A 16,961-nucleotide genomic window follows, 5' to 3' on the forward strand; every position below is an offset into this window, starting at 1 on the left:
AATCAGGAAGGAACAACCAACCTAGAGAAGAGCATTTGGAAGAAAGTAACAACTGTGGTTAAGTGTTACAGAAAACTTTAGCACCTAGGAATTACTGGGATTTGGAGTGAGAAAAGTACTAACTGTAAAAAATGAATGATTGCACCTGGAAAGATACAGACAACCTCAGCGGCAGCAGATGTACTCACAGCAAACAGAAATATCTGATATTTTCATAAAACTTATTCTTCATAATATTCTCCCTGAACACAGGAGACTTTGGTGGCTTTTTAGAAGGCCCCAGGCACATGAGTACAGAACACAAAACATTATTACGATCAGATTTCTCTTTCACTTCCTGAATTGTAGGGCACTAAATCAATTCCATAGATAATAATAAATTACAGATCCTCAGGTTACAGGAATTAAAACTGGGCATGTGAAAGGAAATCTATCAAGCTAAAAATGCATAATGAGAATTTGCAAATCAACGATAAAATATTAACTAACTTCAAATGTTGGCAATTTACATATTATACATAGGAATTGAGTTTCCAAAACACAGGAAGCATGAAAGCCAAGAGGCATAACAAAATTGTATTAGCACTGTATGCAGACATCTGGGTACAGACTGAAGTCAACTACAAAGATACCAGAGACTTTGAAAACATGACAGCGCTGTTAATAGCCAATACATCTGCAGTACCTCAGTGGGATCTATATATTTTGGTTTATGTATAAGCATATCATGTTTCTTCACGTTAGAAAGGGAAAATCGAAAACAGAATCCAGCACAAGCCAATGAAACATGCGGAATCCACTCTAACAATGTTATCTCGGCACTGGTGAGGCCGCACCTTGAGTACTGTGTTCAGTTTTGGGCCCCTCACTACAAGAAGGACATTGAGGTGCTGGAGCGTGTCCAGAGAAGGGCAACGAAGTTGGTGAAGGGTCTAGAGCACAAGTCGTGTGAGGAGCGGCTGAGGGAGCTGGGGCTGTTTAGTCTGGAGAAGAGGAGGCTGAGGGGAGACCTTATTGCTCTCTACAACTGCCTGAAAGGAGGTTGTAGCGAGGTGGGGGTCGGTCTCTTCTCCCAAGTAACGAGTGACAGGACGAGAGGAAACAGCCTCAAGCTGCGCCAGGGGAGGTTTAGGTTCGGTATTAGGAAAAACTTCTTCACCGAAAGGGTGGTCAAGCATTGGAACAGGCTGCCCAGGGAAATCGTTGAGTCTCCATCCCTGGAGGTATTTAAAGAACGGACAGATGTGGTGCTCGAGGACATGGTATAGATGGACTTGGCAGTGATAGGTTAACGGTTGGACTCGATGATCTTAAGCGTCTTTTCCAACCTTGATGATTCTATGATCTATGTGTTGGTGTCATTTAACAGGACCCCATACTTGAAATAACCCATATTTAAGAACAGATGACCTGAAAATTATACATGGGATTAAATCCACACATTTGCTAGGTGAGCAAAAGATACAGTAGTGCCACAGAGCAGATGTAGGTAAGCGATGGTTGATAAGTAGTAGAGCTACAAAGTGGAATGTTAAGAGCAGTGTTAGTGGCAACAATGTCTTACTTCATTACTACTTTTGGAAAGTAGGACTATTCAGTTTAAGTCTAAAAACATTCTGTGTCACCTTTCCGCTTCCCTGTTTCTACCTATGCATTCTTAACAGATCGTTATTTTTAGAAAGTCATTAAATGCAGACACTTCTGATGTATTTCAGGAGGAAATGGAAACTCCACGATTGCAGTAGTGTTCACAATGGTGGCTAGCCATCCCCATCACAAACACGCAGTCTTCAGAATGGGGGTCCATATTACAAGTACGCTCCTATTTTCTTTATGGAACTTTATAAATCCAAAAATCCAAAACAAAACCAAACCAAACAGAAAATGCAAATGGACTAGTTTTCCACAAAATACTCAAAAGCTATATGGGAATGAAGGTTCTTACACTGCATATGTTGTGCCATAACCCAGTTGTGAAGCAGCCTGTAGTTTTCCACGGACCCCTTTACCATTTCTACCAACAAGTCATAAGCAGCAGCCCTTGAAGAATGTGACTTGCATTTCGGCTGTTGTCTATCTTTCAAACTTGGCAGCAAGAACAGAAGATTGAAGATGTCTCTCAGAAACTCCTGCAAAACAGTTCAATCAGCACACTTAGCAGTTTGAACACATTCTTAAAAGACAACAGTCGTGTATTAACAATCTTCTAGAAACTTTATAGACTTTCTAGACCTCTATCATTTGCAGAACTTTCTGACTTGTATACAAGTTCTGAATTACAAATTTCAACAACTTACTTTATACTACATGAAATGCACTGTAATCGTATTATAGCCTAAAGAGAAACATGTCCACTGAAAAAGAATGACAAATTATGCTTGACTGATGATTGATAATTTAATTTGACAAACGACACACATTTATTTTTAGTAACTTTAAGACTAGTTTCTCCTACTGAAAGACAGCAAATAACCTTAATCGCTCTACTCATTTGAGTTTTATGAATCACTAATTAATCTTAAAACACATTAAATTATGTACCATGTGTACTGTAAGTGTATTTTTGTATTGTTTCATGTTTGGACTATTAACTGAACTATAAAAGGCACAAAGCATAGCTGTACCAAGTCAGGCTGCCTTTGGATGATAAACAGGTATTACACACTTATTTATCTTTACTGTCCCAGAATAATACAGTAGAAATGAGATGGATCTGCCTAAACTTCAGTACCTTTCTTCTATGTAGATGATTTAATTCAATCAAATTAAACCAAAAGTAAAATATTAAAAGGATAACAAAAAAAAAAAAAAAAGATCATCTGTATAGGTCTGTAAGAACAGGTGGTCATACTCTTCCACAACTACATCACCTTCAAAGAAGTGCAGATTGGTGAAAAGGCTTTCCTCCACCTTTCAGCTATGAAGTGAACATTACTAATTAGTTATTTAAGTGGTATAACAAGAGACCATGAAAGAAGAAATTGAGCAGAATTTATAAAGCAGTGTTTCAACAAATTTCTTTAAACAAACAGCAATTCATGTGCATACTTTTATGTCTGGGGTTGAGGACATGATCCATAGCCTACACTTTGCTGCTTCTATAAAATGTCTGTAATCTTAACAAATTGTATTTAATCATTAAAGCATATGAGTAGTGTATCATTTTAGTTGTCTAAATAATCAGAAAACAAATCCTCTACCACTGCAGAATTTTGATTGCCTTTTTCCCCAAAGATATCTTCTTGAATTTTTTTTAGGGCCAGGATTCTTCCCCCATTTGTAGAGCACAGGCTACCAATCCAGCTATTATACTTCATTCTACACTGTATTATACTTTATTCTACACTGTAATTAAAAAAATGTTCTTCCTGAATTTCCCCATTCAGGTATATTCAGTTAAGAAGCCTTTCAACGTTAAAAGGCAGGCTCTGCTGTAAAATCTAACTAAACTCTAAATAGTTCAAAAAATGGCCTTCTGCAGAGTACACAGCAAAATCACCATAAAAAGCCTTGTTCTAGTGTGCAGGGAAATTCCTATAGTCTTAATATAAAATCTTATAACCAGGGTCTTATGTTTATAGCCGAATAATATGGAGAGGTCTTCTCCTGGCCAATATAGTTAAACAAAGTTCTTCCAGATTTCTCCACACTTTGGAGAAAGAAAATGCGTAAAATTAAAAATAAATAGATACCTGGTTTCTTGGTAGGCAGTCTGTATCAGGAGTGCTTGTGGGGCAGCAGTCCGACTCCTTTTCATTTCTAAGCATACGTGTCAGGTGTAGATACTACAGCTCAGCAGCAGACCAGCTGAATCTAAGTGGAGTTTTAGACTGTGCTTTCAGCTGGAGCCTAGTGCTGTGCTGCAGCCTTTTTCAAACAGGTGTTTTAACGCACCAGCCACCTTAAGGGGTCCCAGACTAGAAAAGCAATAACTTCAGAGATCTGGATCTATCTTTTTCTGATTAACATTCTCAATCTTGTATTTGTGCTGACTGAATTCTGACATGTTGAAGCAGGGAAGACAAAGAATGCTATAGATGGTTTTGCTCAGAGGCTAAATGCAAAACCCCAATCTTGCTAAAAATGTATCTCTTTACCATCAAAGTGGCCTTAAGATATAGCTTTGTAGTGAAGATGTGCTAGCCACTATATGTTAAAAATGTATTTTTGTCCACTTAGTGTAGAATAAGGTAATCTAAATGACATCAAAGAAGGTAGTTCAAGTATCCATTGCTGTCACAAAATGTGACCTTTAAAGTTTGACAACATTTGCTGAACAATAGTTTTGTTTACTTAGTAAGAGAAGGAATCTGTAGGGAAGAAAAGGCACAGCAGAGCATCGGAATCCTCTGGGCAAGTCTAAACTACCTTCAGTATTTGCCAGTGTATTTTCCTGGATATTTTTTCACCAGCACCAGAGGGAAGCATGTGGTTTCACAATCCCGTTCTATTACGCTGAGCACAGTACAAAATTCTTCACTGATGCACTTCATAATGTGCAGTTAATAAGTGTTCTTTACTGTACAGAGAATTTAAAAAATAAATACTAGATCATGATTTAGTCTCAGAATATGTACTAAGTCCCTGTCTCTCAGCAAAGCCAAATTCTTTTTGAGAATTTTGCTGTGGATACTGCTCTGTTCACATTCATCCATTTTTCAAATCAGATTTCTGGCCTCCCTGTGATATACTACATACAAGCAACGTACTTCAGGATTCTGTATAGTATCACTCTTCTCTACTTAAGCTTCCCTTTTGTTTTCTTCTTATACTTTTCATATATCCAAGCTACATAAATCTGATCTTTACTTACCTCTTCTATTTAAATTTCTACATCATCCTCCACACTGCACAAGATGCAGAGCTTAAAAGCTACTTTTAGATCATAACTGTCCCAGAATACGGTCAAAAACCAGCTGTTGTTAATGACTTAAACCAGTTAGTGCTTATCAATACTAAAAACATTTAAAAATAAGAAATGAAAATTAATAAAATTTCTAGGATGTAAGAACTCTATCCTGAAATTAAATATAGTTAGAAAGGGAAGGGACTGTATGTGCTACTTTTTAATAAAGGAATGATATGTGTGTTTTTATCCATCATCCTAAGGCTAGAAATATGGTATACTCTCATATATTGAGCCCTGCAATCAACACGGTGGAAAAAAGGTGAAATGAAGAAAGTATAGTAACAAGAGATGACACTATTTTGATCTCTTTATGGTCTTTCAGTGTCCTTTTCTTACCTGGCCTTCACGAGAAAATTTAAAGGGTGGTTTGTGCTTAATAACACTTGTTGCGAGACGAAGGAGTCCTGTAAGTCCATCATCTTCTATATTACCATCTTGATGGTCAAGGATTTCTCTGCTATATATACACATATATACAAAAGAAACGTTAACACGCTGTCCCAGTAACAATAAATATCATGCAACTAACAAGTCAAATCGCTGTTAGCAAACCTTACCTCCGAATGCAGTCAGCAAGATGTCTTGCTAGTGCATCTAAATCAAGCAGTGTTGTCTGATTAAAAATAAAGAAAATGGAATATAAATGGAAAATAATTACATACTTCATGAATTACAACTTATGAGCCTAGTCTGAAACTATGGTTATGCTTTTGGATGAAGTTTTGTTATTGCACACAGAAAAACAGGGACAATTAAAACTCATCTTTCAAACATGCCTGCAAGAATATTTCAATAATTTTTATAAATGTGATGAAACTGGTTTTTAAAATCAATGCTATACAGTTGAAATGAAGTAACATTTATTCTTTTGATTCCAGGTCCCACAAATAAATATACTATCTCTACCACACCAAAAAAAAAATTGAATAGTACTATTTTAAAGATAAGTGTTTAACTGTTATTTCTCACAAGAACATACAGTTCGTTATCAGAAGGTTGAAAAGTCCCACTAGCATTTCTTGCTTGAGCAATATACAGAAGAAGTAGGCAGAACTGCAGCCTAGCTAAGAGATTCAATTAATAAAACAGAAATAGAAGGAAACTGTGCAGAGGAGGCAGGGAGCAAAATTTTGGCTCTACTGGGAACATCCCAGAGTCAGGAGAGGACAAGATTTTTCCGTTCTGGAGAAACTAGGGTTAAGGCTTTATCTTCTTTCCCTTCCCACACTCCTGCCCCAACACTGAGAATGAGCTAGAGAGATTTATGTAGGGCCACCAGCCAGCACAAGGAGTTGCAGAGTTTGCCCAAAAGGTAACTTTAACCCTTTAGAGGTGTTTCAAAAGTTGTGAATAAGTTTTCTAACCTGTGCTAAGCGGCTGTTAACTGATTTTTTTTTTTCCTCTTTCAGCTTTAGTCAAAAACTTGATTACATCCTCCTTAGGCCACATTGAAATCATCAACAGTGAATCTCATAGGTAATTACAGTGTTCCCAATGTCTGGTACCTTCACTTAAGTTCACCCTTTTTGCGTATTATACCCATTCCCCCTTCTTGACTCTACAGGTTCGGTATCTGAAGCTTCCTTTGGCCAAGACCTACTAAATACAGATCAGAGAGTAAGGAAAGCTCGGAGATGAGAAAGATCCAAGAGCTGTTCACAGCAGTTCACTGTCTCTTAAGTAAAAACGTCTCATACTGAAGTAAAAGCGGTTGTAATATCCAAATTTAAAACAGCAAACATTCATATGAATGCAAAGCAAAACCTACCTGACTTGCATCTTTGACATGTATGTTATCAATCAGTTTGCACAGCAGCCAAAAATACTCCTTACAACCTGGTCGCAGCACTGTTTCTTCTTCATAATCCTCTATCTGTGAAAAGAAATTGCTTTTCTTCTGAAGCACATCAGACATAATAACTGTGTATTAGAAAAACGTAGTAAACCCACTAACTGTTATAAGATCATTACTTTCTTCAGGCCCCTATTTAAAATAAGCCAAGTATCAGAACAATGTACTTTACAATGGTAACAGTGCATCTTCAATTTTTCTTCTGCAGTATTTATTAGTTTTCTTGAAAGATTGTCAGGATGACCTGCCAGACCGTTTGAAAAAAATTTAGAATAGTATTGACTCCATCCTAGCCACTGCAAATCACAAAAATGTTCAGTATTAGACTAGACAAAACACAAGAAACTTTGGCTGAATTCAACAGTAGTTAGTACAACTCTAATTTTAAACTCTTCTGAAAATGAGTCAAATAATGCAAAATCTTCTGTAGATTGTTTTAATTTTTTTTTTTTTTAATATCAACAGAGTTTAAAATGAAAGCAGACTCAGACTGAATGAACCACTCTCACCTGAAACCAAATGCCACAGAGGGTCACAAGAGTGACCTGACAGAGTCACAATGTCACAAGAGTGACATTTGGGCCTGACAGACCCAAAATCCAGGTTCACACTTCGCTGCCATCCAAGTGCTCTCCTTCAGATCTAGCTACACCAGCTGCAGTCAGCACAGCCTCCCCTGGTATGCACTGCTAGGTCTACGATCCCTTACTGACTTCAGGCAAAATCATCCAGGTTAGTGCAAACCGTCTCTATTAACCTGCATACATTAACAGTGGGAACTCCTGAAGTAGCTTTGACAGCATCCACAGAATCTCTTCCATTTAGTAAAGCTGTGAGGACAGTAATACTCCAACAGAAAAACAGCAGCAATTGACTGGGAATAACATTCAGCCACAACAACAGAGGGTACCTATGTACATGTAAAACAACGTACTGATTTATTTATGGACTTACCTACATTTAAAAGGGAAATTGAGCCGTGTATTGAAAACACAACTGTTATTCCCTAACAGTGTGTTATGGGGATGCTAAAATTCCAGAATAAGAGCACTTCCTAAATGCTATTCTGCATTTCCCCAAGCACAGGCAAGCTCTAAATTACTGTAGTGTCACAGCTTTAACTACTTCTGTGAAGTTTCTGGAAGCATCTAAACCAAAATTCTCAATACGTCAGTGTATCAGAAACACTATGTCAGACATAATGATAACATGTGCTATCACTTTTTCTTTTTATATTAACAAAAGTAAGTTTAAATAGATCTTTGATAAAGTCTTGTAATTTCTTAAATTCTTACCCGGATCGGTTTCAGAGCTTGAGCATCAGGGAGAAATTTTAATAACGTCGATGCAGCCAGAAGCAGAAAGGATCGATTAATTGAGTCTCCCCCATCCAGACCAGAGAGAGATAACTTGTATAAACCATTGCAAGACTCATGGCGAACAGCAGTCTTTATGAAAAATAAAAGAATTAAATGATTACACACATTATTTAGTAGATTTTTTTTCTTTTATTGACTTTTATTTCATATGTACATTATTAAGTCCCTCTTATAATACCTATCAGGTTATCAAGGTAGAATATGTCTTTCTAAAAACACATATTAGAAATAAGGTACATTTAAATTACTTACAGAAAAATGCAAAAGATACTGTTCTAACAAAAAAGCCAATTTGTCTGTGGCCCTTGTCTCTTGAGTTACGTATTTTCTACAGTAAAGATTACACCCCAGCCAGTTACTAAAATAGAAAACATCGCATCTGGGGAAATTAGGGAAATCTATGTGATGCTGGAACCTACACTTACTCATTCCTAACTATATGGTTAATTTGTTTAATTTCACTAGAAGACTTATTTTCTTCTTTCTTCTATTCTTTTCTTAAGAAAAATATCCACAGACTATCCCTAATCCGGCTTTGGAAGTTTGCACTCTTTATTTCTCAGGGTTTTTAAATGAGGTCCGCATGTAAGCTTCTTCTGTGGTTGAATAATAAAGCAACAGATAATAACTATCACATCATGTTCATATTGCACCTTTAAGCAATCACTACTAAATACAAAAACTTTCTACTACGCATATCTTTATGCAATTTTCAAGTTTTTCTTACATCAGAAAAAATTACTTAAAGCTAAGCAAAGATTCGGTATGACAAACATTTTTATATCAACTCTCAGTCATCTCATTTTGTGACAAAAAGCATAGCTGAAAAAATAATATAATGGGGGAAGTATATTTAATCCATGTTAGAGGGCATCACAGAGAAATTGCAACAAATTACAATGAAAAAATTACCTCCAAACAGAAGCCCAGAACAAAGACGAGAGTTTATAAACTGGTTTGCGATCAACCACAAATGTGCCACCTTACACAGTATTTTAACTACAAATGATTATTTCTTAAACAGGATTGCAAGTAACTGAGTCAGACCCTGCCTACTTTTAGCAGGAAACAACATGTTTTGAATTTAATGGAAGCTTGAAACCAAAGTGACTCTTGTTCCATATTATGCACTAATTAGTAATGCGCTAACTTCTCCTTTAACATACCTCTGGAATAAGAAGGGTAAGTTTCTTTAGCCAGTCTTGCAAATGATCACTGTCCGCCAGACTGGATTTCACCAAGGAACAGCAGTGAGCCCAGCTCACCAGGAGCCACATTGAATAATGAGTGACTGAAAGGAAATAAGGTAAGAGTAAATCACGCTGTAACTAACAGAAGAGGCTTTTTAGGTTGAAGACTTCCACAGTGCTAGCACATGAGACATTTATTCCAGTCATACTAATGTACAAGACTCAATCCTTACTGACACATAAGATGCTACCTAAATTCAGAATTTTACCAATATGCCTACTGAATACTGACCATTGTAGTACTGATGACAATTCAATTAGATTACTCTAAGTATTATCAATCTGGGGCACAGTCCTTTCCTGCATCTCTACTCCTTGAGCAGTGAGCTGGTACTTTGCTAATGGGTTGCATCATGTCTTAACATGAATGTTTCCCTGAACTAACTGGTATATCTGTTCCGTACTTCTTAACAGCTAAAAGTAAGACTTTAGTAGGTGATACATAGCATTTACTGAGAATTCGAGTTCATACACATTAACATCCGCAGGGGAGAACAATGTGGAAAAACTGAAGGCAACGTATAAGCCTAGAAGGACACACCTATATTTATGCATGGCTGTGCTGTACTTCTGACAGTTACTTTGATACAGACTTAATCTGACACTGGTCATTTAGACCTTTTGTAAGAAACCTCCACAAGAGGGATAGATGGGGGAGCTCCAAGGAATTCTGTAAACCAGAATAAAGGCAACTATTGGTGACTCTATTACGGTGCCATATATGCTGCTCTTTGGAAGATAAGGATACAGCTGGTTTCCCTGCCAAAACCAGCTCTTCTGGAGATGAAGGCACAGATACAGTACAAAACTTCAATTCATAGAAAACAATTTCCAGAGAAGGAAAGCCTCTCTGTGTGTTCCCACTTAGATTATAACAGCCCTAACACTACCAGGGAACATAATTTTATAGCATTCTAATGGTGGAATAAAACAAACACGTGATTTGTTAACTTCAATATGTTTTCATTACTATTAGTCCATAACATATAGCTATTTTGCAGCACTAACCTTCATGTCTTGATCTGTGATCAGACTGAGCTTTCAACACCCTGAACAGGAAGAAGATAAAGCTATTTGAACTTTAGCACAGAACATAACAGATTATCACTTAGAAATACAAGTACACACAAGTAACAACACAGTTACTCTTAAGTACCCACTAAGAAAACTAAAATTTTAATCTTAAAAGGATTCATTTCTTGCAGTATTCAAAATTAGCAACAATAATAAAACTATGAAAATCTTCAAGTCACCCCCTTAAAGTTTTACTGACTACAAGATAAAAAGTCAAGAAAAAATACCCACAACCCCTTTATTTTATCAAAAATGAGATGATGTAAAATGGAACTAAGAACTGACCCATACAGAAGAAAGCTAGTATTCTTCATAGAGAACCGCACTTTGAATAAACAATTGCAAACTGTAGATAAATTTCAAATGTTTGTGTTTATTTACTTACATTTTTATAGATTGCAATAAAAGGTTATGAAACCAAAACCATACTGTATATATTTAAAATTATTCCTGCATCTCAACTAGAGGTTAAAGTTAGGCACGCTCGCAGACTTGACTGGAAATGCTCTGAATGTCCTTAACAATCTTTTAAAAATATGGTAAAACACATTATCCATTACTTGGAATCAAGTAATTCGACACCACTAAACCTAGCAAAAAACCTGACCTCCCCACCATCAGTCCGACTCTGTCACGACGCAGTCTTACACAGAGTTGCTTTTCTCAGGACAAAAGGCAAAAAGGACAAAAATCTCTAATAGCCCGTTTCTGAAGGTAAAATTTTGCCTTCAGTACACGCACACTCACTAAAACAATAAGGGTAATTTCAGCAGAAATAAGCTAATGTTATTAGGATGGGAAAAATAAGTCAGACCCGGCAGATGACTAAGAAGCTTAAAAGTGAATTTATTTTAATTTCTCCTTTACACTGCCTTGAAATTGAGACTGCTAATTGCTACAGACAGAACAAAGAGACAGTTTTGGCATGAGAATTTATGAGAGCGTACCATATATATTTTGTTCCTCCATGTCTTATACCCTGACCGTTGAGAGTTCTTGTCACTCTCCTCGCTCTCAGCCCTCCTATAAGGGTAGGATAACTACCAGAAGAGGTGACTAAGAAAAGCAAGTCTAATGCCTATAGACTTAAATTTCCGATATGGGTGTTAATGGGGGGACTACAACTGAAAGAACTATTTATTTTATTTAAAGCAGCGATGAAAATGTGCACACTTGATTAACTTTATTACAAAAATAAAAAGATATTGTACCTAGGTGCCAAGTTGTCATATGTATAAGCAACTGACATAAGTCGCTGAATCAAACTGGTTCCCTGGACAAGTACAAGAAACACCTTTAAAAATTGAAGTCAAAAGAAAAAAAAACAGTTAATATAACAACAAGCTTTTTGATCTGTTTTTAAATTATACACACTGTGTGAATTTAAAACAAACCCACCTGTGCAGAGGGAGGAAGAGCAAAAGACAAATCATAGCATCTCCATAGTTAAAACTTACATTGTTTTTTAATAAAGCAAATCTAAAGTCCTGTGTTTCACTGAGTAAGTCTAGATGCTAAAATTTCATTCTATTTCCCTAAGACAGACAATTTAACTGGATAGAAAAATAAACCATTTACTCAATCCTTTAGTAAAAACACAGTATTTTTTTTAAAAGCATAGACACTTCCTTTTAAAAATCTTAGGCTTGAGGAGACAGGGTTGAGGATGAGGTTGGGTATGTAAATTTTGCTCATCTCTGTGATCAACACATTTTATTGACTATACATTCACTTAAATTGTTCATCTTTAGAGAACCTCTGACAGGCTACACAGAATTTTCAAATCGAAGCCTGAAGAAAGTCTTTTAAAATATTTAGATAGCAAATTCACTGCAATAAAAATATTCATCAGTGACAATTAAAAATTTAAAACCAGTTATAGAAACTGGTAGCAGCATTTACACACAACCGATGTTGAAAAATTTACTACATTTGATAATTTCCCAGTATCATAGCAGCTTTGGCAATTTAGGGATCTGTTTTGTCAAAAATACCTAATGCTTATAGAATAGTTAAGGTCTTTCCAAGTATAACAATGACAAACGGGAAGCTTGGCTCCAGCTCACAGTTCAGATCTGCACTTTCTGGCAATTGCATCTGGTCCTGTGCCCAAGAGCAATCGATTTACAGTATCTCTGATGCGAAAATACCACATTTGCGTGGTCTACATTACGAAATGAGCATGCAGGAATCTGGTAGGAAGGTTTATGGGCTTAGGTAAATTTACCATACACTCACTCAAATATCCTTAGTAGAGTAATTTATTTCAGTGTTTACTAAAGGAATCTAAAATGGATTTACTGAGGATGCGGACAGCCTGTATAACAGGTTACCACAAAAAAAGGAGTGATTAATTTCGAAAATAAAATCTAAGAAATAGGGATGAAGCACTGGAATTCTGAATTCTGAATTCACGTGCTCGCCAATCACCAAAAAACCTTTTGGTTCCAGCTTTTAAAACTGCCAGGTTTAAAGCAATTAAAATACTTTTTAAAAGACAATAACATGTAGGATATAGATTAACATTAGTAACTTTTCCACTACATTATTTTACTACCAAAATAAAGGCTTCACACAACAAAGGAGTCATTGTTCTAAAGTTCACAAAATGGACACACTGTTTCTGTCTTACCTCCGTTAAACGAGGTATATGAAGGCCCTTCGCATGGTCACTTGCAGTCTTCCTTGATTTGCCTGGCCACGTTCTTTTTCTGTGACTCTCGGCTACACCAGACCAGGCAAAGACATCATGGTAAGCTAAATCCAGATCTGAAGGATCAACCGCAAACTGGCATATCAGCTTCAGCAAGCAAGCAAGACAGTCTAGCTGCCACTGTGAATAAGAAGAAAATGAAATTTTACTTTTTAAGGGATGTATTTTACAAATAATTCTATGCCTACTATGGAATATGAAATGAAAACCTTAAGTTAGGTGTAAGGATAAACAGCTAGAACTAATAGGCAAAACCTCACCAGAATAGATACTAAAGAGGAAGGGTATTAAAAAAGGTTTCTTCTTAAAATGAAAATATTTTCATGATCTGGTCCTATTGACAGGTGCATTCAGGACATTCTATTATTCAGGGCATGAAATAGCACAGAGGAAATAGTATGGGAGTTAAGCTCAACAGCTAAGAGCCCTTCCTGCGCTGTATTCAACTATAGCACAGGGTACAAAGCATGGTATACAGAAGTGCTTTCAAGTTGAATATATGTAACCATGCAGAGACAATACATACTAGTTTAAAAACACCATTTTGTATTGTAACATCTCTTGTTAGACAAAAACCACTGATTCGTTTAGTAACTCTCGAGATCAATTTTCAGGGCTCTCAGCTGCGTGGCTACGGCCAAACATAGCACCTGCTCAGCTCCACCAGCAGAAGGTTCATTATGAGAGTAAAATTAACAAAAATGGAGCACCATGTCACAGCAACACATGAACTAGGTCAGCTGTCTAGCACCTATACAAGCATAAGTCAGGACTCTATTAAGGCACTTAGTTGCAGAATCTGTTACTATTTTTGCAGTGTTGTGCACACTTTCTGGACAGACCAATAAAAGCCATCATACAAACTTTTGTTTATTTACTGAATAGAGCGAAGGACAACTTGTTTCTAATATTGAAATAGTTTTAGAACAAACGCATCAAAATCAGTTAAAAACAATCAAACTTTTAATAAAAAGTGTACCTGCCTTTTTAACATTTTAGTAACTGTCATTAGTTTTATGCATACATGTGTATGCTTGTTCATTGACTTCTTTTTATGTACATGACTCAGAGCTTGGGATACTTCAATTTTTTTATTTTTTTTTTTTTTTAAATCAAATGCCATAGAATTGAAAATGAAAGAAAAATTAACTCTAATAAACGAAGTTTTCATTCTGATGGGAATTTTGCTCAAACTAATAGAATAATGATGAAAAAAGACATTATATAAGAACGACTAATAATAATGTTTGTTATTGAAAAATGTCTTTATTAACACCATAGCCACAATGCTACCGCTTGTGTCTCAATGCCAACAAGGGGAAATGATATTTCTTGGCCTATTCAGAGGGGAAGATAATTAACAGATTACTGCTTTTAAAACAGACTATAATAAAATCTTCCAAATAACAACTTTCCCTAAAACAAGCAGAAAAAGGCAAAAATAAAGTACCCACGTCTTGTTTGGCAAATTGTGACTTTTTCAAAAAAAAGCGTGATAAACAATAGTATTATCAATGCAGTTGCAATCGTTCCTAAAGATGGAACCCAGATTGGTTTTCTTCTCTAAGATGTTCCCATGATCTACAATTTTGCATTCTACAAACTAGGATTTTTTTAAGACTAGACAAAAAATTAAACCAAAAATACACAGAAAAATATAAAGGGTGGTTTTAAAATATAAAAAAGTAAAAGTATGAAGGTTTTTTTTTTTTGAAGAAAATAAATTCTTCCAGGACTATAAAATATTCAAGAAAAAGATGCTATTGCATAGACTCTGGTGGTTTCAATTATAGAATTCATTTATTTCACTTCCTACAGAAAAGTAACTATAACAAAGGCTGAAAGTAACGAAGTCTTTACAAATGACAGCTATGTTACTCTGGAGAAAAAGGGTGAATAAACACCTACCACAGTCCATGATTCCTGTTCTTTAGGCTCTAAGATTCCAGAATTGAAAATTTCTAGCAACTGTTGGAGCCCTCCAGCAGCAACAAACTGTAGGTATATCATGGAACCAGTGTGAGAAAAAGCAAATACAGACATATCGCTAAGTTCAGTTAGATATCAATCTAAGTTTTAGAAATAAATAAATAAATAAATAAAAATCTGATAAACTATTCAGCTGGATATTTTATGAAAAAGCAAAGAAATAGCTGTACATAACTATGACAAATTTACAGGCCTGATAACACAGAAAAACTTTAAAATGTTACACCTAAATTTGAGATCAAAAACTCTAAGATAGATAATGTTTTAAATAGGTTTTCATTTTATATCTTTTTTGTAAAACTATATTAGGTATCACAGAATACTGTAGCAAAATCAAACCTTGCAGCTCCACGTGTTTTTGCTATTTTCTATTTGATCTTCACTCGAATCATCTGAGTCTGGGTACAGATCGCTATAACTTCCCTAAAGATAAACAAGAACAATTCATTGTAAAAACAGTTAAAGAATTAAAATACTATAAAATAACTCATCAATATATACTTTGGTTCAAAGACAAAAGCATATATTCTGTGCAAGAAACTATTACCGTAGATTCACGTCTTATTCTCCTGTTGGGCTTTCCCAAAGCTTCAATAATTTCCAGGGCGTACAAAAGTTTATGGGCACTTTTTATTCGCAGAAGATCCTTCCAGCTAAAGCCATCATTACCCTTAAAAGAGAAAAAAGACAGATAACAATTAACACAATTATATGTAATGCTGATCTATCTAAAAAATGCAAGGAGAGGATTTTTAAAGTGACATGGGCAAATTATTTGGTTGTTAATTTCATCTTTTATTTGAAATTAGACTATTTCAAGCATATTTCTATACAAAATTAACAATTTGAATAATGTGAATTCAGCAGTGAAATTTAAGTAAACTTCCGACATTATTATAAGCTAAGGTACACACAAGTTCAAAGTAGAGGAAGTCAAATGTTATACTCTAAATTATAACTTCCACCAAAATTTTGATCCGTGTGTCCATAAAGAACCATAATATCTCAAAACTGTTAATATGTACTTTCAACAACTTTAAAAGAGGCAAAATTTTCATCTGTAGGGCAAGAAAACAAGTAGGTAAGTACCATGTTTTGAAATTACAGAAGAGTACCAAAAGGATTACTATCACAACCATCATAATGTTAAAGCAAGGCTGCAGACGAAGAAACTGCTGCTTCAATTCAATCCAAAAGATTGTGACAATTAGTATTGACTATTCTTTTCATTTATTAAATAATTTTTTTAAAGAAATCATAAAAACAAACTTCGGGAACTAAACAGACATCTCTGTTGCTTAGTTTTATTTCCTAAGAATTATTAGGTTTGTTTATTAGGTTTACTCATGTCTCAGCATACTTAACATACATACTACTTAACATTCCTATTTGGGGAAAATTCAGCTAAAACACTAGACACTAAAACATTCATGTCAATAAAGAGGAACATGTGAAACAAGCATTCTTTGTTTACCTGCTCATCTGAAATATTCTGGAATGCCTGCAACATATTTGGGCACGTTGGCAGAAGCATTAACAGTTCCCAGACACGTCTGGATAAGTTTTCTGCGTGGAGATGGAGTTCTTCACATCTTGCACTCTGACAAACCATAGAACAACCATTCTTATTGTGAACTTCTTTGTGACAATAACCTTGCTAAGATTTCAAAGTAAAAAAAAAAGTATTTATTCTTAATTAAGAAGCTGTTTCCTATCTAATGTAAATCCATAAATAGAACATGATAGTTGAAGTCTCGCTGAACCTGCAAGAAACTAAGCTCCATTATCTTTACAG

At 35.5% G+C, this 16,961-nt stretch overlaps 1 protein-coding gene across 20 annotated transcripts in view; it reads right to left on the reverse strand.

Annotated features, from left to right (window-relative positions):
* USP34 (ubiquitin specific peptidase 34) overlaps window positions 1-16,961 on the reverse strand; it is a gene marked incomplete at its 3' end in the record, with an annotated part of 139,784 nt that overhangs the window by 43,616 nt on the left and 79,207 nt on the right. For 14 of the 20 annotated variants that reach the window (XR_014227723.1, XM_082307417.1, XM_082307408.1 and 11 more), the window contains 13 exons: window positions 16,641-16,823; window positions 15,714-15,836; window positions 15,506-15,589; window positions 15,086-15,172; window positions 13,097-13,297; window positions 11,676-11,758; window positions 10,399-10,439; window positions 9,307-9,431; window positions 8,057-8,209; window positions 6,678-6,782; window positions 5,467-5,522; window positions 5,246-5,366; window positions 1,946-2,129 (listed from right to left, as the gene is read on the reverse strand). Coding sequence is in view for 19 of the 20 variants with exons in the window: in XM_082307417.1 (XP_082163543.1) it covers window positions 1,946-2,129; window positions 5,246-5,366; window positions 5,467-5,522; window positions 6,678-6,782; window positions 8,057-8,209; window positions 9,307-9,431; window positions 10,399-10,439; window positions 11,676-11,758; window positions 13,097-13,297; window positions 15,086-15,172; window positions 15,506-15,589; window positions 15,714-15,836; window positions 16,641-16,823 (1,546 nt within the window). The remainder of the gene's footprint in view (window positions 1-1,945; window positions 2,130-5,245; window positions 5,367-5,466; window positions 5,523-6,677; window positions 6,783-8,056; window positions 8,210-9,306; window positions 9,432-10,398; window positions 10,440-11,675; window positions 11,759-13,096; window positions 13,298-15,085; window positions 15,173-15,505; window positions 15,590-15,713; window positions 15,837-16,640; window positions 16,824-16,961) is intronic. The other 6 variants (XM_082307410.1, XM_082307405.1, XM_082307416.1 and 3 more) reach the window with 2 other exon arrangements.

Source organism: Platalea leucorodia, assembly GCF_965183815.1.
Source record: "Platalea leucorodia genome assembly, chromosome: 3".
NCBI lineage: Eukaryota > Metazoa > Chordata > Aves > Pelecaniformes > Threskiornithidae > Platalea > Platalea leucorodia.